Source organism: Cyrtonyx montezumae, unplaced genomic scaffold, assembly GCF_038088225.1.
Source record: "Cyrtonyx montezumae isolate F1298 unplaced genomic scaffold, pur_monq_1.0 scaffold_2, whole genome shotgun sequence".
NCBI lineage: Eukaryota > Metazoa > Chordata > Aves > Galliformes > Odontophoridae > Cyrtonyx > Cyrtonyx montezumae.
Window position 1 is genome coordinate 44,661,040 of NW_027071936.1, and position 22,178 is coordinate 44,683,217.

Sequence of the window (22,178 nt, forward strand, 5' to 3'; positions counted from 1 at the left end):
ATTTCCCAGTATGCCGTTGTTGTATGGCTGCTTCATAGAATTCTAAAATAAAAACAGCCACAAAGAAAAAGGCTGTCTATAACATAAGAATAATTTCTAAAACCAAATGTGTAGTCTCTATTAATACAGATTTGAATTTTAAGAAAGCACATGTTGTCTTTGATAGACACCAATTATTGGGAATAAATACGGTGATCAACACAGTGCTGCTGGTAGAAATGGGAAGCCCAAAGTCATTGCTGTCACCCGGAGCACCTCTTCAACTTCATCGGGCTCCAATTCAAACGCATTAGTTCCTGTCAGCTGGAAGAGACCACAGCTCTCTCAGGTACATTGTGTCTCAAGCATGTTACACATGCAGCATAGACAGTGTTTACGAATGTGTAATAAAAATATTTGTTGAAATATAATTTGAAATTGCATTATGTTTTGGCAAAACAATTAACTAATATAAGGTGAAGGCCAATACAAGTTAAGAGAATAAGGTTCTCTTTCTAGAAGATATCAGCATGTAAAATGACTAGTTAAAAAGGCAGGTGTACGTTTTTACTTGGACTTCTGGTAGATGCCTTGCTGTGTGATTTATTATTATCTGGTATACTTTTTCAGAGGAGAACCAGGGAGAAGCTGATGAATGTGCTTTCTCTGTGTGGTCCAGAATCTGGGCTCCCAAAGAATCCTTCAGTAAGTAGTGGTGGTGTTTTATTTTGCTTTTAAAATTCCAGAAATGAGAATGCTATTGGGTTTTCAGGTACTGATGAAATTATTTAGAAACTGGTTTTTTATTCGGTAATTAAAAAATCCAGTAGACATTTTAAATATAAAAAACGGAAAGAAATGGAATCATAAACAATTACTGTTGTTCTTCAAGAGGTCCAGACTTCCACAGCTTTCACAGTAACAAAAGAATAATCTCTCTCATTTAAAGATGTAGTCAGAGGTCCAACTAGTCTTGAAACAAATTGCATGTTGCATGTGCCACTGTTATGATTACACTGCCACACTCAGTACTGCTATTGCTATTAAACTGTTCGAAGCAAGATGGATCACTTCTAGTGTTGCAGAAGTTGAAAGGTTTTCTTTCTACTTTTACCCATCTCTTCAGGTTGTGTTTTCCTCTAACGAAGACTTGGAAGTTGGAGATCAACAAACCAGTCTAATTTCAACAACAGAAGAAGTGATTCAAGAGGAGGAAGTTGCTGTAGAAGACAATACCAGTGAACAACAGTTTGGAGTTTTTAAAGACTTTGACTTTTTAGATGTTGAATTGGAGGATGCAGAGGTGAGACCTTGGGATTTCTTCTGTATGTTTCCTTTTGAGAATGTTCTAAAAATTCAGCTATGTTGGTGCAAGTCTAAGGAATTGGCAGCTCTTTTACCTAATCCCATTGGGAAGAATTTATAATGTGTTTGAGCTTAACTTGCACGATAAAGAAATTTGTATCTTAAACCTTGCAGTATTATGTTGTTGCAAATTGTGAGGGAAGGGATTCTTTGTCAAGGGAGAGGTGAAGTGACTTAATCTGCAAGTGAGAGGTAATGTGAGAGTATAAGCCCATTACAAGATGAACACCTGGTTATAATGCAATAGAAAACTTACTATGCAGTAGCAACCTGTGAAGCAGTATACTAAGAAAATATAATCTTTCTTCCCGATACGTTTCTGCATTTTGCAAAGACAAAGATCAACTTTCAAAGTTGCAAACCGTACAATCTACTAATTATATATGGTTACTTCAGACATCATAATTGCTTGCATTACAACATTCACATTATATCTGGTTTATTGCAATTATGTTTCTTCTAATTCTCCCTGTCAAAAAAGAGAGAGGAGAGGTAAAACAAAATTGAATTTTTCAAAATAGTAACAATCCCTTTAACAATTGTTATTTATTTGGGGATGAGTAAGAGGCTTGAGACCAGAACTTGATGAAATCTAAAAGTATGGCTGAAGGACTGGGGAGAAGTAGAGAAGGAACAGAGTGCTTTGTAGTTCCTTCCAGTACTTTTATTACTGTCTGTACAAAGTAGTGAATTAGTACTGATGACTCTTGCAGGTCAGGAGTCAACAGGCTACCAAGATATCAGTCTGTATAAATCCTGAAATTGTTCTCTTTCTCGTGCTTTTATCCAGCCCTTTTCAAAAAATCTTGGGGTTTTCCCATTATACTTAAGTTTTATCACACTTTCTTAAACTTACTGATTGCTTCACTTCAAGCCACTATTTGCATCTTCTAGGGGATGTGTAGACTCGTTGTGATGTATTGCATACATGTGACCACACTCGATAGAAATGCAGTTTTGTATATTGAATGCTAATTAAATAGTTTAAAGTAATTAAGGCTCAGTAGTAGATGAGGCTTTACACAGGCAGGATGCCAAAACTGAAAACTTTACCAAACTGATAACCTTTAACTTTCTCATTACACACCTATAAGCAACATCTAGTGCTATAATTAAAAAAAAGAAGCATATAAGCTTGCATATAAGTTATGCACTTGATACAAGAGATGCCCAGTTTTTTACTGGAAAAACAGGATTATATTCTTTGCTCATGAAACTTAAGTGCTTTTCCCCGCAGAAGTAGTACTTTATTGTTGTTGAGATTGTTTTGCCTTGATATAATTTTTTTTTGTACGTTTTGTGGAGCAAAACAGATCAGTAAGAGAGAAAGTGGCTAGCAAATGCTCGCTTTACTGTGGATATTCATAGTTTATTGATCTCTTGTCATGACAAAAGATGCCTGATAGAGCAGTTTTGGAACTCCATACTTGCACACTTGGGGCTGGATATGGTATTTTAATAACTGGCTATAGGCTGGCAAAGTGAACTGCTCAGGTTTTTCCATGTTACTGTTATTGTTAAGGGTTGACAAAATGCTTGAGAAAATCAAAGATGATTGTACTTATGAATTTTTTTAAAAATACAGTGTTTTAAGATCTGGATTTAATTTAGTAGTTGGGGCGTTTACGATCTAAGTATAACCCAGCTTATAAATATGAAAACAGGAAGTATCTGGCTGTTGATATTTAGGGCACTTTAACTGGTAAAATAGTTAATGAAGACATCCATTTTTCTGCAGCTATAACTAATATTGATGATGCTTTGTCACTTGAATGTGGTCGCTTCAGACTCATGCGTGTTAGTTAAAAGACTTCATCTGATGTTTGTTGCTTTACATGTTACGCCAGATGAAATGTATCATAAGCATGCTGGTTTTGGTGTTTTGTCATCAGTTTATTTTTAATCAGTCTCCCATTAGAAAGATAAATTATTTTAAGTACTAGCTTTTTGACTAAAGCTTTTTTTCAGAGCTTGAATCAGTCTTTTACTGTTTGCAAATCTTATGTAATAAAACATTTTTCCCTGGTTCTAGAGTATCTTTAAGTGTTCGTCCTCGTTCTTTCTAATTATATGTGTTTTCCTTTTTGCTAACCAGGAGCTGCAGGTAAGTTGCAGCCTGGTGCCCTGGCTTCTTCATCTGTTGTTGTCTGTGGTGTGTTTGTACTTTCTAGTCAGATACGTAAAATGGATACCGATATAGATAATAGATTGAGTTACTTCTCAAGAAGATCATCAAAAGAATTCTGCTTCCTGTGCCATATATTTTAATTTCTCCTCAAACATCTTTTAGCAAGGTGTTTATACTTCTAATATAATTAAAGGGCTGATTGAAACTCTGTTCATAATGCATTGTACTTGTGTTGTCTATGTTACATTTGTGTATTAGTTTTAATATGTTGACATTCATACATGTATGTGTGCAAACTTTTTTTTTTACAGGGTGAAAGCATGGACAACTTTAACTGGGGTGTTCGTAGGCGCTCTCTTGACAGTATTGACAAAGGAGACACACCATCTCTTCAAGAATGTCAGTACTCTGGTAGCACGCCCAGCTTGAACCTCACCAACCAGGAAGATACCGATGAGTCTTCAGAAGAAGAAGCAGCTCTGACTGCAAGTCAGATACTGTCTCGCTCACAGATGGTTAGTTTTTTTGTTTGTTTGTTTGTTTGTTTTGTGAAAACAATCTGAGAACTTAAGCTTTTACCTGCATTCTTAATTGCTAAGCATGGCTCGTGCTTCTCATCCAGAGGAGCAGATGCCTTGAATAAAACTGAACTGTCTGCACTACTCTGTCACAGTAACTTCCATGAAGGGAGTTACTTTGCTAGCAGTACAAAACAGATTTATAGTTCTTATACAACAATCCTGTTTTAAATGCCTTTATACTTAATTATTGTTCAGATATAAGTGTAAAATCACATACGTTATTTGCGAAGTGTTTGTGGGACTCTTAGTGTCAAAGAAATCCCAAATATTAAATGAAAACAAGAGCAGTTAAGTGATCCCAGAGGAGCCTCAGTTGTGTTTAACTATTGAAATTACTAATGTGATTATGCATTTTGAAGCTTGTGTAAAATCAATCATAGGCGATTCAGAAGCGTTTCTAAATTACATTAATTAATTAAGAAAAAAGTGATCTGGGGGGAAACGGGAGCAGCACAGATAGCATTCCTCTTTTCAGACTTGAGGCAAAGTTCGTATTAACGTTTCCCATAAGAGACCTACTGATCAGTGCTTTGTGTAGCATTTTTCCCCGTACCAAAAACCTTTCAGAGGAAGAAAGGAAATTATTTTCAGTATCCCAAGGATAACTTTAAACTTCCCTTTGAAGTTAAATGTTGCAGAAATGTGTATGATGTTTGAAATGTTTTCTTTTTTGGGTAGAGCTTGTGAAAAATTGAAACACCTAACCACTCTGAAACATATTATTTTAAAATTAATGGGTTTTTTTCCTTTCTTCACATTTTTCTTGTCTCTCTCAGTTAAACAGTGATTCTGCCATAGATGAAACAATATCAGATCATGCTGGCTTATCACTTCAATCTCAAGATTCCACTAGCAGTGTGGGAACAGAAGAGGTGCTTCAAATCAGAACTGAGACCCCAAGTTTGGAGGCGTCTCTAGATAACTCTAGCAACCAGCTGCCTGAGGTGGGGAGAAATGGGGGCTGGTGCATGGCTGATCTGGGCTCCTTCTAGTGTTCAGTAGCAACTTTTGCTTTCTTATTTCATCTGTTACACTGGTTGTTTGATTTGCTTTTAATATTTCTAACCTGTTGGAATGTTCTTATAAAAGGCTCCCTCAGAATGAAAAGTACATGTGATGGACTTAGGGATCTTACCACAGGTTAAAAATATTCTGGAAGGGCTGATAATGAGCATTTCATGGTGCCAAATGAAAATATTTAAGATGCTTTTCCTTGATATGGATGAAATCCTTCTTGAGCAAAATTTTCTTTCAAATACTTTATTTCCTTTGTTTGCTTTCTTTGGGTTAATGTGATTGGTGCTATGGGGGAATAAAACCTCAGGCCAGCTGTGTTAGCAGTTGGTTCAATTAAATAATCCTTTAAAGAGGACCACAGATGCTAGTGGTGTACTTTTTTGGAAAGGCCTTTGTGGAGTGAGACAGATTTCAAGCTAATGGCTGCCTGCAAATCTGTGAGTACTTCAGTTTTTTTTGTTTTTAAAATCTTTTGAATAATTTAAAATAGCAAAGCTCATAAAATAAAACTCCTCTGCTACAATTCCTATGATATTTAGCAGTTATAGATAAAAACTCTGCGTGGGTCTATTTTCTTGAATTTGAAGTGGCTTCTTTTAGGTAGACACTGTACCACATCAGTTAAAATCAGCGATGAGACCGACAATCTTATTTTTGTTTGACTTGAAGAGAAGTTTTTCAGAAAATTAAGCCATCCCTCATATCTTTAAATGAGCAGTGGACAGATCGCATTTAAGGAGTCTTCAGCTAACTTGGTTCAGACATAATTTCAGGAGTTTCTGAACAAAGGCTATGTGGTATACTCTAGAAAATCACTCTTTTTAGAAAGTGAACCACTACTTAGGTTAAAGTAACTGAAACAACAGAAGACATATTTAGAATGTAACAGAGGGGAAATGTGAGTGACTGCAGTCCTGTGGTAATACCCTTCTAAAACCTTCTAAATGTGTAACACTGACATCCGTAAAGCAGCTTTCCCCCCCTTTTTTTTCTATTTGCCATTGCAATTAACAAGACATTTTCCTTTGTTTTATTTATTTTTGAACACATTTCCTTACACTGTAGTTGATAAATTGTGATAATTGTCTCAAATCTTTAGAGTGCCTGCACTCATGTTGCCAGTTAGGCTATATTATCCTGTTAGTGTTTATCTGTTTATCAGCCACTGCAGTTTTGTTCTAGTGGAGTTTTGAGTGATGAAGAACTCTTAATCTGGATGACTTTTCTTCTGACATAGACAGATATGTTTTATGTTAAGATTTGAAATAATTCCTTTACAAAGTGGAGAAGTGAGATAAAAGCTGGATTTTTTTAGAATAACGTTCACAGTAATAGAACTTCTCTTTGTTATTTGCCCATGGTACATTCTAAGCTGTAGTTCATTTTTGCATTTTCTTATTCCTCTCTAAGACTTGGACTTGTTCTTCTACAACTCCCTTTATGAGATCATTACACTTATAATTCACATGAATATAATCATGGAAATAAGTTGCAGAGTTTTAGTAAAAATATTGAAAACATTAAGAGTAATGAATGCATTTAAGTTGGGCTATAAAATGATTTCATGACTAACTACCATACAGCAAAGAGTGCTTTATCAGAAACAATAGCTGATGAGTGAATGAGATTTTTCTTCATCTGTTAATTTAAAGTATGCATCGCCAATGAAGTTAAAAGTCAATGTATTTCATAAATAAATAGAGATACATGCATGCCCTCAGTGGTGCAGATATCTGTATATATCAATCAAGATATAGGTTTGTAACTTAAGACTTTATTGCACTTTGCCCTGTAAAAGTAGCACTATGTATTTACTTCAGAGTGCGTAGTTAGTTAATATAGTCCCTATTTATATTTACTGAAAAATTAGTGTTAAAACTGATTGTGGCAGCATTGTGTTTCATGTACAGCATTGCATGGATTTAGAATAGGTTTTTTTGCCAGTACTCTTTATTTGTAGATCTTCACAGTGAACTCTTAAGCCAATTATTTTCTTGATGTTTCAATTAAAATAATTGCATTTTTTTAGATTTTACATCTCACATTTTAAAGGTGCTAGATTCCACTTGAAAAAATATAAACCTCATGTGGTATTTTGAGTTTGTTCTTGGGCTTTATATGGCTGATAGTATTTGATGAAGAAGTTTAGACCATAATAACTGACTGGTTTCTGTGTGAAGCTCTTTCTGGGAAGGGACTCAGCTGTACATACAGATTGATGGCAAAACTGGCGCTGTGCATAAGGGAAAAATATACTCGGCAAACTCATATAAATGTAATTTGTAAATGTGATGTGATCCAAGCTTATTTTATGCTTGTTAGAATATGGGATTCAGTCAAACATATACATTTTCTTCAGACACAGTTAAAACATTCAAATTTACCTCTCAACAAGCATTAGGTATCAGTCTAGTTTGGCTAAAACAGAGATGGCATTAGGCCTCTTAGAGTGGGAAAGCATGTATTTGCTGGTTAGATGCTGTTGAGTTCCTTGTTTCTCATTATAGGGATGCTAAAGAGTTAAGTAAATAATTTATTTAAATGTCTTTGATGAATTCCCAGTAATAATTTTATCTCTGCAAAAAGGACAGAACATTTCACATTCCAGTTAGGAATTTTTGGTTTAGCTTACAAGAGCATTTCAATTTTGAATAATAAGCTTTGCAAGATTAAGTGTGTGAAATTTTCTTACTAAAATGATTCTCTGTTTTAATCACCTACACTGTGGATTTACAGAGGAATTATTTACTTGCAGTAATTTTCCTCAGGTTTTGTGCAGTTGAGAAACTTGAAGTGTATTACTCACTGACAATCAGTAATATGTTAACATCTGTAACAGAAATGAACCACTTCTTCAGTCCAAATTGTTTGTTGTGGTCTTGTAAAAATGCCTGGTGTTCCTGTGTGCTGCATGGTGTGACACAATGGCTGTTTTATGCTATAAAGTTCCAGTCTCAGACTGTACAAAAGAGGCATTAGAAGTGAGGTCACTAACTGTGCTGTGCTAAAGGGCAGCAGTGTCACATGTAGAAATACCACTCAAGGTGAGATAATGTTAGGACCACTGTGAAAGAAAATTATGTAGTTCTGTTTCAAGTTGAATTGTCTGATTCTGGAGTCTGTCCATAGTTAGTTATTTGTCGAAGGATTTGTTTAGGATGATGAAAGCTGTGAAATAATGTGCACGCTTAGAGGCTGCCCAAAAGTTTGTTGACTAGTCCTGGGCTGGCAAGCAGAGGTAAAACAGCACATAATGGCACAAATATTAATGATGTGTGATAATTACTGCCTCTAGGAAAAAGCAGTAACAGGAAGATGCTATTTTTATTGCACAGAAAAATCAAGTAAAAGGTTTCAAATGGTTAATCGTAAATTAACTAAATTCAATATAGTGATTTTAATGAATATAATTATGCTAATGGGAGAAGAGAGAAAGGGTCAGTCTAATAATACCTACCTGATATTAATAATCATCTCTTTGTATGAGTCAGTGATCAAAAATCTTCATTCAGAGATTCAGAGTTGAACCCTTATAGTTATCTTAACCATGTCTTAAGAGTTAAGAGGACTGCCTGTCTCTGTTCAAGTAAAACTGAACAATACAAAGAGCTGAATGTCTCAAGTATAAATTAACCTGTGTAAGCACATTTGTTTTTTTTTTAATCAGTTTGTTACTTTTCAATAGTAAAAAGCTGATAAGATTGCATAAGATTTGACCAAAAAAAAGTAATAAAAGTATGTTTGATTTACAGGAAGGCAGTTCAGCAGTAAGGGATGAGCAGGTCAGCACTGCTAGTGAAGACACTGGGTCATATCTACTACAAGAACAACAAGACTGTCTGGTCTGTCATGAACCTCTTGAGTTGGAAGAGACCCCAGAACTGTCAGAGCCTGCAGCTCCAGAGAGCTATTGTGAATCTATCTGTGAAGAAGATGTCACTCTTGCTTTGAAAGAACTGGATGAGAGATGTGAAGAAGAAGAAGCTGACTTCTCTGGTTTGTCTAGGTCAGATTAATATTGGTTCTAACTAATAAAAATTACATCAGTACATGAACCAATGCAGTCTTTCTTATGACATTGTTTCTTTTATTAATCTCGCAGTACAGGCTTTTAAAATGATGTTTTCATATCTGAAATAAGGTTTATGCCTATTTAGCAAATAAGCTCAGTACTTCTCTCAGCAGCTTCTGAGGAGAAAAATTTTTCTTGCTGGTGAGAGAAGCAGGTATTTTCCGTATAAGGAAAGCAACGTGCACGAAAACATGAGAATTCTTGAATAAAAGAAACATCAGAATTTTTAAAGGAATCACAACTAAATGGTTGTAATTAGTAGCATTGATTAATTGATAGTTTGATATTTTTATTGGAGGTCTGGTGCCTAATGGAAAATGTGATTGCAGAATGCTCTTCAGACAAAAGCCTATTAAATTGATTGCTCATAAAAATGAAAGTGTTCTCATCTCCATCTTCCCATCTATCTCACTGATATAACTGAAGACGGTTTTAAGATATTATTAAACTGCCAGCTGAGCCTTTCTCTTATTGAAAGATAGAATTTGTTATAGATGCTGTATGTTTAGATGAATAAAAATTGGAAGAATTGAATGTTAATTCAGTTACAGAGGGCACGAAAGAAAGGTCAGTTTCTGAGTGATACATGTTTATTTATAGTGCTGTATAGAACTGTCTGTAACCTACAGATAACAGTTTGTAGCTGTGCACAGAAACAGCGTGGTTTAATAAGCCTTGGAGATATTTGAGGTTATAAGCAACTTTTTTATACAGTAGTAGAAGAAGTTTTGAGGTTTTTTGCTTTTTTGTTGTTGTTCATAGTAAGGTTAGTTGAAGAATAAATTATTTTTAAAAACACAGTCCTTAATTCTTAGTAGTTTTATTATCAAAATTAAAGATATTTCCCTGAAAATTACTTAGAGGTTAACTTCTTTTGTCTGTCATTCACAGCCAAGATGAAGAAGAACAGGATGGTTTCCCAGAAGTACAAACCTCCCCACCTCCTTCACCATTTCTTTCTGCCATATTGGCAGCTTTCCAACCAGTGGCATATGATGATGAAGAGGAAGCCTGGCGTTGCCATGTCAATCAAATGCTATCCGATACAGATGGTTCCTGTGCTGTCTATACATTTCATGTCTTCTCAAGATTGTTTCAGGTCAGTGAATTGCCAGTGCATGGCTGTTAAGTCTGAAATCCGCTCCTCCTGCTTTTAAAATTATCCTTCCCTTGTGTAGCTGTAGGATTGTGGTAGCAAAAAGCCTTAGAAAGCAAATCAAAAGCAGACCAAAAGAACCCCATAACACAAAATAAAACGAAATACTGTGTTGCAAAAAGAATGGTATATGTTCATACACTACTTTTCCATGAGACATCTGCATTCATTGTCTCTGAGAGATAGCTCCTGCTCAGTGGGAAGGGGAGGAAAAAAAAGCTATTCAGTATTTCTTGTAGGCTTTTAGTTCAGCTTGTGGTTTTTTTTTTTCTGAACATCACCCAAGCTCAGTGCTGATTACGGAATTAATGTTTTCCTCCTGGGATCTCTATGGATTTCATTATGATGGGTTCACAGCATGAAAAACACTAATGAAATTATCTTTCATCTGTCTTGTGAGAAATTGTGGGGTTTTTTTTTAATTGAAACACCAGGAGATATGTTAAAGCTGAAGTTTCAAATGTCTCTGATGTTATATTTACCTCACAGATGAGGCATCCGATATGATATGCCTGTGGCCTAATTTTTCTAGCTCCCTCTTCCCTGTGTTTAGGGAATGTGTTTTTTGTGTTTTCTAGGCAGTATCATGTAGACATATATTATTCTTGGCAACTTCTTATGGGATAGCAGGAACGTAATTATTCCATTTTAATTACAGGCAATGTTCCAAGTGAGCTAATAGCAGATACAGTATTACAAACCAAGACCTTCCGACTGCAACCCTTTCTTATTCCTCCAAAGCTAATTCTGCCTGCTGTTTAGTATGCCTTAGTAGCCTTCTCAGTGGAAGGATCTTGGGGTTTTTGTTTTGTTTTTTTTTAGTATCATGCAACCACAATGCCCTTTTATCCCATAGATAGGTTTAGGGTCAGTTCCAGGAAGCAACTTATTTGTGAAGAATTCATACCCTACCTCATTCATGGAATAACTTGTTCGTGCTTCAATGCCCATCTTTACTTCGTAGTAGAAATATGCATTTTGCCAAAGTGCTATGAAAAATTGCTGTTATTTGCTTAAGATTTTTGTTTTCTTGCTTTAGAAGACATCAGAGCTTTTGTTTATCTGTATAATAGAAAGATTTTTTTAGAAAGATTTTTTGAAAGTGGCTAAAAGGGAGTGTTACATGGATAGCAATTGATATTATCCTAGGCTCATTAGAGAGGGCACTAGAAGGAAAGGTAAAATCTTTTATGGCTTTATGGTGGCCTTCAGTAAGCTGGAACAGCACATTCTGTGGGAGAATAGGCTGTAGCTACCCTGGGCTCAAGGCTGGGTAAAGATGCTTTCCTGAGAAGTTGTTACTGGACACAGAGAAGAGTTAAAATATTAAGATGAGACCTTGTTTGTCTGGACCTTTCCACTGTGACTTCCAACTCTGTTCAGTTTTTCAGCTGTAAATATTGTCTTTATATTGTTTTATTGTACATGTAACTTTTATAGAATTTATGAAATAGTATATGGCAAAGTGTCAGATTACACAGAGCATGTGGTCAGTGTAATCGTATATAATGTATGTAGGACAGATTTTTCAAAGGTGACAAATCCTGAAGGTAGCATTTTTGGACACAAGTAATACTATACAGGCTTATCTTGACTCATAAAGTTCTGTATATAACTTTCTGCAACACAAACAGTAGAAAACGAGTGGAATCTGTATGGCACAGTCATTTGGATATCCTGATGCTAAAGACCCAGATATGAAAGGAAGTATCATCTTTATAGTTGCATGCTGTTTTCTTTTACTTACTTCTTACCTTCTTGGAGCTAGTTTTAGTTATGCTTTGTATTTTATGTTTTGCTTTGTATTTTAATGTCAAAACATCTGTGCTGTCATAATGGAAATTTGCCCTGAGATTCTTAATCTAAAACATCAGTGGGGGAATGATATTGAAATACTTTTTTTTTTTTTCTTCTGATTTGCTTTCTAGACCATTCAAAGAAAGTTTGTAGCTATAACAAATGATTCAGTCAGCTTTCTTGGAGAAAGTCTACAACGCATTGGAAAGAAATTTAAAAGTTCCCTGGAAGTGATGATGTTATGTTCAGAATGCCCAACAGTCTTTGTGGATGCAGAAACGGTAAAAATCTTTTACAGTTAATGCTGAAACAGCAGTTTACTTAGACATCATTGTGTAAGATACAAAATGATGATGAAACACTTGGAAAATAGCAATGCCTGAGGAAGGCTTTCAAAGGTTTGAATAAATTGTGTTAATTCTTGCCTTTTAAAAGATTGTGCTCGTTTCACTAATTGAAATGTTATCTGAATAATTGTGAGATGTTAAAAAAAACAACCCTTTTTTGTGAATGAAATCACAAAGGAATTAAAAATGTGGGTGACTGGTACAAATAATGAACATTTGAAAATGCAACCATGAAATGCATTTTCTTCAGAAAAAAAAGAAACAAAAAAGCCCTCCAATTTTAACAGTGAATGAACTTAGCAGATATCACTTAGATTCCCTTGCTGTTCTTTAACTTCCTCGCCTGTTTGTATTTATTCTGTGGTCTTTGGACAAAGACTTGAAGAAAAAGGATGACCGCTTACCATCTTGGCCTTCTTAAATTATGTTCGTCTATGTATTTAGTCTATCATGCATGAAGAAACTACAACTATATAATGAAGGCACTGAGTTGTTTGTTGTTGTACAAGTTGAAATCTTGGGATGTAATAAATATTGATATTAGAAATCAACTCAGTGGTTAGGGGCAGTAAAAAAAAAAATCAAGCAAGCTGCTAGAACAAAAAGAGATAACAAAATCGGAATGCATCATTAAGCTAATGTACATATCTCAATAGACCCACGTTGTGAACTTTGTGGGTAGTTTTGGTTCATTGCACTCAAAGAATATACAGTTGAACTGGAAACAGTTCCAAGAGAAGTAACAGGGATTATGAGATGTGTGGAATGGTTTCCATATAAGATATGAATATGCAGACTAAGATTTTTCAGCTATTTGGGAGATAATCTGTTAGCTGTACATAAGTGCTCATTATCATGATAAAGAAGGAGGAATTGTAGCGTTTTTGTCTTATTTAAAATTAAAGACATTTGAATTAAGCTAGTAGTGACTTAGAAAGCATACCAGGACCAAAGAGGTATGCATGTTTTCAGAAAGCAACAAACCCTTGTGAAAGAAATATCCCTGCATAGATTTTTCATATGCGAAGCAACACATTGACAGAGACAAACAGTGCATTCAGGAACAAAAAAGCAAATAAATCTCTATGTACTTGTCCTGTTTTGCCTTTCCTTAAGCAATATCAGATGGGAAACTGAGATAGCTTGGACTTTGGCCTGACCCAGTATGAGGCTCCTCTCTTGACCTGCTTTTTTCCTTGTTGCTGATGGGCATCTCTGCTCTTTTGTTCCTGCGTTGGAATATGGGAATTAAAAAAGCACAATATGGACAGTGCAGTTCAAGAGAACCATGTATAATGTTTTTTGTTTAACTTACATCACTTTAAAAGCAGTATAAATTTATCTAGAAAGGACATTTATTTTGAATAAGAAGCCACAATAAGAGATAAACTGGAGCACAGTTAGAACAACTAGAGTGTGTAAATATGCATAGATTTATATATGTATGTATCTATCTATATAATGCTGTATGCAAAAGAATATATACATATATAGCAGTACACGCAAACATACCAGTATATGTATATTCATGCATGTACACGTACTGGTGTTGTTAACACTGGCAGATATTATTGTACAGATAAATCTTCTCATCCCAAATAATTTAATGGAAGTGGACCTACTTGTTATCAGATTAATTTTCACTAGGAGAGAATGGCTACTCTGAAGTAACATTCACGTACCAATCTTTCTCTCTGTGGTGTCTACTCATCCATGCAAGGCAGACATTTGATTCAGATTTTATTTCAAATTGTTCCCACGCGTGCCTGAGTAACTGGGATGCTCAGTCACTGTCATTCCCCGTGCCAGAGTTTTGCAGTCATTGGACTACGTAGATTATGGTTGGATACTATCTGACTGTTTTTATCTTTCAGCTTATGTCTTGTGGCCTGCTGGAAACATTAAAGTTCAGTGTCCTAGAACTCCAGGAACATTTGGATACCTATAATGTCAAAAGAGAGGCTGCAGAACAGGTGAGTGTGTGTTATATTTCAAATCAACTATATGAGACTTTTCCTGGAGAGTGAAAATGATCGTTAGGAAAGTTAAAGATATGTCTGAAGGAATGTATTACTGATCCCAACATCCTATCAGGCAGTGGTGGTGGCCACACAGACTAGTTTGGGTGATGTGAAAAAAATAATGGATTTAAGCTGTGGTATCTTGGTAGAGCTGTATTTTGCAAGACAAGTTTCCATGTTTCTGAGTTGCACTGAATTTATTAAGAAATGATGGCCTCTGCCTTTCAAAGTTTGCTGGCAGCTGATCTGTTTAGTATAATAGCTGTCCACTTTTTGGTGGAAATGTAGCTTCCTCAGAACCAAGGCTAATGAATGCTACATAGCACTGTAGGTAACCTGTTTTTAGGACGCAAACCAGTATTTCTGCAGAAGAGATGATGAATTTTTTGTCCTGCTGTGTAGCTAATAACAATTTTTTTCAGAAACTAATTCATGAGGTCTAATATAATCTTGTCATTTAGGTTTAATCAGAAACAAAGCATTCATCTAATGACCAACATTACCTTATTGGAGATAATATTTAATGTCTGACAATCTCCAACGCACAATGCTATCATCAGTACTGTAAGAAAACTATGTATTTTATTCTTCATTTTAGAGAGCAAAACTGGGGCACAGAGAGAATAACTGATTTTCCCCAGGGTCAGACAAAAAGATTGAAGCAGAGTAGAGAGATGCTGAGGTGTGTGGATATGGTTTGAGTAGTAACCATCCAGAAATTGGAGATTTGCCCTGTACATACTCATTTAGCCTGCAGAAGATACAGTGTTTGGTATATAAAACTGTATCCCTTTCAAATGGCTAAGAACTTGCTTAACTTATTTTTAACTATTCTTCCTCTGTGACATGTCATACAGATATAAATCCATGCAGGATATTATGAGTTTGTTTGCATTATTATTTTACTTTGGATATCAGTTGGGTGGTCTCTTTCATTATATCATAGTGAAAGAGTGTTGTTTTTCTTTCCTGAAGAGAAACTGTCAGAAGGGTGTCTAGTAATGTTCCTGTGGTCAGCCTGTCTTCTGCCACAGCATTTGTGAATGACTGGAGCAGTAAGAAGGTTTCTCTGGGTCAATGGAACTGTGAAATAACTGAGAGCATCTTGACAGCTTTTATTTTTCTTTAATAATTCATAAAGAGAATGAAGTGGTACTAAGGAGGGAGGTGTATTTCTTTGGCTCTCAGTCCTCTGTTTTTGTGTGTATTGCACAGTACGAGTAGACTTAAGAATCTAATTTTCAGATAATATTTCACTGGTTTTCTCTATCCCATTGAACAGAATATAGGGAATGACAGGAAGAAACTTCTTGAAGTCACATCTTTTTGTTCTGTTACTGCAACCAATAATTACATGTATCCTGTTCAGTCTGAAAGCAAAATACATAATAAGCTTGTTGCAGACCTCACTTTTTTCTTAGAAACATGCAGAAAATGAACAGAGTTCATTAGGATATTGTCTAATCTAATAAATACAAATTAACAAGTACTCCAATAAGCACCATTCACTTCTAGTATCCTCTAGAATTAACCACTGGAAAAATCTGTAAATTATCCTCAATTAAAAATTGTTACTTAGAATTTACCCTAATAAATAGATGCTGTTTGTCACTGTCGGTGCTGTGTACAGTAGTGGCATTCCTGTTCACATTGATCAAATTCAAAACAGGGTTGCAGTTGCTTGAAACTGTGCACTGAAATAAAGAAACAGGTATCTGTACTATAGGATTTTTGAGGGATGTCTGTTTTAGGGGTAATCGGACAAACCAACCTACGCTGTGACCAAGGACAATCACAAACATCCCTGTCTTACATTTTTCACCCTACATCTTTGTAGGGAATACCTAGGGAAAAACAATTTGTTTGTAAGTAAATATATACACGTATTTTACCACAGAATCTGTTCCTGTTCTCAAAGAGAAAGTTTAGGCCTTTCTGCAGTGCTGAACGTATATTCTTTGCAAAATTTTTTATTGATAATTTTCTCAGGCTTTTGGAGCCACTGTTCTGTTCTCTTGCAAGGAAGCTGCTTTTGACTTCCCTTATATACTAGGGACCAAGATACTGAATCACACACATGTAATACAAAATATAATGTTATATGTATTGCATAAAATTGTAGGCACACTCTTTCTTCGAAGTTGTTTAAGATTTAAAGAATTTTTAAAAGGAGAGCATGTGAAAACATCTGCAAGCTTCCAGTTTTTGTTGCTGTTTGTTCCAGTGCAAACCTATTCCATTATTGCCGATGAATGCTGTCAGATAAAAAGAAAAATCAGATTTGCTGTGTATGTCGGTATCCATGTCACTAATTGAAGCTGACACCGCAGTGTTTAGAGAATTCCATTTCTCCTCCTGATAAGCACACAGGCCTGGTTAATTCACTAAGTAACCTTTATTAAATTGAGCAGATGGGAAATCACATTTTTCTTTTTCTTACATCAGACAAAGGTTAGAAAAAGGTCACTGAGACTTCCTGTGAGACTTATGATATAAAGCACTCGGTATGCTATATTATTCTTTCATGGATGTACAGAGCCTGTTCTTCATTTCAGAAGATAATCTGCACTCTGCATCTCAACATGACGTGTTGCTATTTCAGTAATACCCAAATTACCTCATGCTTGCTGCTGTTTTCACTGTACAGAAGAACATGCTGAGCATTCTGTAGATGAGATCACCAGGTCACATTATGCAAAAAGAGCCCATCTGATTCCACAAATGCTTTATATTAATACTTCAAAATTTCCACGCTTTTTTAAGGGTTAAAAAAGAGATTACCCACTCAAAATAATAAATCTGTTATGCGCTATAGGAACTGGAGTTAAATACAAGTGCTGTATTTATGGAAGAGGGTGGAGTCTGTGTTTGCATGGTGTAACGTGAGAATGCTTCGTCTCTCTGGCTGGTACCAACCAGGGGTGATACTAAATTCCCACTGAAGATTTTGGACTTCTTTGTTCCTCACAGTAGATCTGCACGTACATCTAGTTACACAGGAACTTTTATTTTTTATATTTGAGCTGTGGCTCAAATAAAACAGACTTCCTCCTCTTCCACGATTTGAATGATTGGTAGGTTTGAAGTGCTAAGAAAACATGGTGGTGTAAACCTTGTGCAACAAGTAAAGAGAAAATACAAACTCATATAATGAAGGTCATTTTTCTGTCCCCTCCCCTTGTGTCTCCCTGTAACAATACCCAAATGCAGTCATGCTATTATTTGGACTGAAGTGTGTTATCTCCATCTGGGATAACGAAGCTACATGAAATTTGCAACAGAAGGGATACAATAAATGATGCTGTACACTGGTAAACAATGGATTTCATATCACGATTTCTTACATAGCCTAAGGATGTAAAAGATTTACTGAAATGTCTGAAGTAGTTTTACCACAGTTTTCAGTTTGCTCTATTTCAGATGATGTTTAAACTTGTTTGTGTTTATTTTTCAGTGGTTAGCTGACTGCAAAAGAACATTTGGTACTGATGATGGCATTCATGGCACTAACACAGATGCCCAGGTAGGTACATCTCATTTATAAGTCTCTGGATATGAGATTTAAAAGCAGATCTGTTGGACAAAAACTCCCAATATTTTCAAGAGAGATTAAAAACATATGAAAAGCTTTTCATTTCAGTTATCACGCGATCTTCTGGAAACTCAGTTTCTTATGATGTGGTGGTCTAATAAAATGGGCTCTTTTTAATAAAAGCTTGCAACCAGTCTTGGGTTCTAGGCTTAATAACACTGAGTAGATAAGCAGACCAGATACCATCTTTGTACCAGTAAGTCCACTTTTATGCAGCTGTTTCTAGAAGAATAAAGATCAGCATTCTGCTTATATGCACAGATAAACTGTCTGGACAAAAATCTCTATAATTAATGTTATGTAAATATGTATGACTTTTTTGGAGCCATCATTTGGGTAGGATGGAACAGGGAGTGAAGTGGCAGTATGGCAAATATTCTATGAAACACGTCTAAGTATTATCTAATGACAACAGGGGAAGTAACCTATTAAGATCAGTTTGATATTCTGTATGCATTTGCATGACACTGTCTCTGTTTAATATTACTAACTGCTATATAAGTGATATCTTTCCTCAAGTGGACTAGGATGGTTTTCAAAACACTGTAACTGCATAATATTGATGCTGCAGAATTTAAAAAAGCAGATCCAAAACCTACCATTATAGGTACAAGGAATCTGCCATTTTGAGTCCTGCCGTAAGAAAATGAAACGTAAAAAAGAAGAACTGCAGGTAGCACTTTCTCACATTTTCACAATGACATTTTGACAGAAATCAGGCCAAAGGAGGAGGGATTTTATTCCTTCTGTTCAATTGGAACTCTTATTCCTTGATATACCTGGTAATGTTTTTTCTGCTGAAAAGGTGGTGTTTAGCAACAGAAATTTCTACCGTCTGCATTAACTGTTTCTTCCTTACTTTACATTTAGTCTCATATATACTTTATATACAATCTGTTTAAGTCCAGTCACAAAATGTATATTAGTTTTTTAGAGTACTGAAATGTGTTTATATTACTGCATCAAAGTTGAATATTTTAGAAACGTTTAACGTGGCTAAAGCAAAATGTCATTACCACACACTAGCTGCCTCTTGCGAGGATTTTTGCTTTTCCTACAAACACAAAATCTGGTATATTTTATGCTTGGTTTACATCTTCATGTAGTGACTGGCCCTCTGTAACACCATAGTACTACAATACACCAAATGTTCGATGTATTGATTTAAAAAGCAGCATCTGTGTATTCCAGTCCATTTTTGGAATCCTGCTTTATGTACACTAAGAAACTGTTAGGGCATTACCATGGAAGGAAATATTACTATTCCCATTATATAGCTAGACAAACTAAGAAATGTTGGGAAAGCAGGCTTTTGTTTAGCTCGTGCAGAGAGAATGCACCAGACAGAGCGAGGCAGTTTTATTTGCTCCTTTCCAGTTCAGCTGTGTTTAAAGACAACCTCAGAACAGGAGCTGTGTGGCCAGCTGATACTGATTGTGGAGACCTGCTCTGCTTGTTTCAGTTCTAGCTTACAAAGCAGGCTGGCAGCATTTTGTGTATATGTGTTTGTGTGTTCCTTGCACTGCAGGCTATGTCTATCCAGTCAACCAGTAAATGCTAAAAAGACCTAAGTGCTTTCTTGTGCAGAAACACAAGGCTGCAAGGCTGCTTCCATTTCTTACCAATTTTAAGCTCTGTGATCGATGCAGCTAAGGAATAGTGAGATTAATTCTGTTCTGGCTCATGCATTACCAGTAGACTTGCAAGTAAATATAATTATTGAGTTATTGCTGTTAGTACTTACATGCAAGCCTGATACAGAGCATCTAGATTCAGGCTACACTGTTTATACAGGACTGGCAGGTAAGAAAAACAAGATAATTTTGCCAAGCAGACAAGTATTATATGGAAGTCTGAAGCAGCTTAGTGCTATTCTTAAAGAAAAATCTCTCTTGAATTTTTAGGACAACTATCAAAGTATGATTAGGGGAGGAGTATTTATGGCTCATAGCAATAACAAGTTGGCTTAAACAACACTGGGACTTGGTGATTAATTCTGAAATAAATTGACTGCCATTTCTCAAAATCTGAATCTCTGTGCTCCATTGGAATAATTCTTGTCAACTTGGGTGGTTCAAGATCTTGTCTTGTAATTTTTGATGTACAGTGCATTGGAAGCTTTTGCTTATATATTTGTACTATGTATATAATAGCACCAAGTACAGTATAAAACTACTCAATATTTACAGTCCATTAAGCATACGGTGTATGGTTTATTACACACCAAGTATATAGCTGTGTGCTTAATAACTCTTAACTGCTTCTGCCTGTTAGAATCAAATGCTGGTTCCATCTTCATACACACATGTCCTTTGAACGTGGCTTAAACGTCATCAGTACAGTGCTTTACAAAACACAGAAGCTTCTTACATAGTGTGAGGAATGTATTTACTGTTGTTTTTTTTCTCCCTGTCTCTCTCCCTCAAACACTGCTGGGAGGGGAAAAAAAAAAAGTGCAGTAAAATCACAAAACTGTCACAATAAGGTGTTGAGAACTGAGTTTAGCAAAAAGAATTTCCTAATAAAAATTCTTAAATAAAAAAAAAAATCAGAATCCACACACACTTCAAATTTTAAAAAGACTTATCTGCTTAAACAGAAAAGTAAGAAGCATTGTACAGATTATTTGGATGTTTCAGACCTTGCTTTGAATTTCTAAATTCAAAAGACCAGGCACGGTTGTAAGGGGAACTATGTTACTCATGTTGTGGGACAAAAATTCAGTGTATTATACTGGTAATTACAACAGCAAGTGTGCAGTAATTCAACCTCAATCTATTAATTTTTTTTTTCCATTCAGGGTATATTTGGAGCACGTTACTTGTATTTCATCCTCCATTTTACCTGGGACATCTTTTTACCCTAATTAAAATGATTTCCTGCACTAATTCTTGATCTTTTTTCTTTCTTTGTATTTTTGTGACCTGCTCATCTTCTTGCTTAGCAAATGGAAATTCTAGCAGTAAGTGATGGTTCTTGATTTATCGAATACTTAACCATGCCAGCCAACGAGCTGGTCTCCATCCGTCTCATCCATTTGTGACATAGTGCTGTCTTGTCATAGACTATTACAAAAATGCTGTGTGCTTCATTTCTACATCATCTAACCCACTGAACTGTTGGTTCTTTGTAGATAACAGAATCCTGTAGTAAGTAGAACCTTTAGAAGATTATTTCATTAGAATTAGCTCTCACGTCTCGCTGTATTAGCACTGTCTGCACCTTGAATAGTTTTAGAAGCATAAAAATGGAAACAAGACAGTGCACAAGTTAATGCTGCTGTTTCATTTCTTTAAGATTATTTATTTTCTAAAACAGAAACAGCTACCTTTAACAAAGGAAACATTATTCTTACATTCAAGAATGGAGTTATTTTCCTCTTATTCAGTAAGGCAGTTACAAGCTGAAGACCAGGTTATATACTATGTTTACGTATTTATATTAGTGGTAATGAAAAATGGTGTACTTACCAATCACAACTATATTTTTTTTATATTAGTTCTTGAATTCAGAGCAATAAAATATCAACAATACGAGCAAACGATCCATGATATTCTGTCTGGGAACATGACATTTTAGAATGCAATCAGAATCACTCTTTTTTCTATCTTTTAGAAATGTTACTTCTTATTAAAATGTGAACTCTTAACCTGTGTGAAAGAGTCTACCTATAAATCCAGAACTGAATGAAGCTTTCATTTGCTTTTCATTAGCTTCTCGCTACATTAGCTTGCAAATCTTTTTGGCATTTTCATCAGTAACCAAATAACTACTTTTACTTTCTGTGCGTTCTATATTGAAGTTGTCATTTGTTTCTTGTATGGGATAGTACATGCTCTGCACTTTGTGAATATAACAACACTGTTTACATTTGTAGGAACTGGAGTTATGTCGGAGGCTATACAAGTTGCATTTCCAATTGCTGCTTCTGTTCCAAGCCTACTGCAAACTTATCAGCCAAGTAAACACAATCAAAAAAGAAGCAGAGGTAATGAAAATCATGCCATTTAGCTACTTACTGTTGACATTTGGAAGCCAAGTCATTTTGAATACATTTTGGTAGCGTGTTTTTCAGCAGGACGTCTTTTTAAAAACTGCAGGAGGGTGCCAGCTGCTCTGTAGC

The 22,178-nt window shown here is 35.5% G+C and overlaps 1 protein-coding gene across 8 annotated transcripts in view; it reads left to right on the forward strand.

Moving 5' to 3' along the window:
- The window catches only part of FRYL (FRY like transcription coactivator), a 152,277-nt gene that overhangs the window by 126,269 nt on the left and 3,830 nt on the right, over positions 1–22,178 (forward strand). For 6 of the 8 annotated variants that reach the window (XM_065737049.1, XM_065737048.1, XM_065737043.1 and 3 more), the window contains 12 exons: positions 167–328; positions 610–684; positions 1,106–1,282; positions 3,784–3,987; positions 4,830–4,997; positions 8,823–9,076; positions 10,034–10,241; positions 12,227–12,376; positions 14,317–14,415; positions 17,918–17,986; positions 21,000–21,017; positions 21,933–22,043. In XM_065737049.1, coding sequence (XP_065593121.1) covers positions 167–328; positions 610–684; positions 1,106–1,282; positions 3,784–3,987; positions 4,830–4,997; positions 8,823–9,076; positions 10,034–10,241; positions 12,227–12,376; positions 14,317–14,415; positions 17,918–17,986; positions 21,000–21,017; positions 21,933–22,043 — 1,695 coding nt within the window. The remainder of the gene's footprint in view (positions 1–166; positions 329–609; positions 685–1,105; positions 1,283–3,783; positions 3,988–4,829; positions 4,998–8,822; positions 9,077–10,033; positions 10,242–12,226; positions 12,377–14,316; positions 14,416–17,917; positions 17,987–20,999; positions 21,018–21,932; positions 22,044–22,178) is intronic. The other 2 variants (XM_065737045.1, XM_065737047.1) reach the window with 1 other exon arrangement.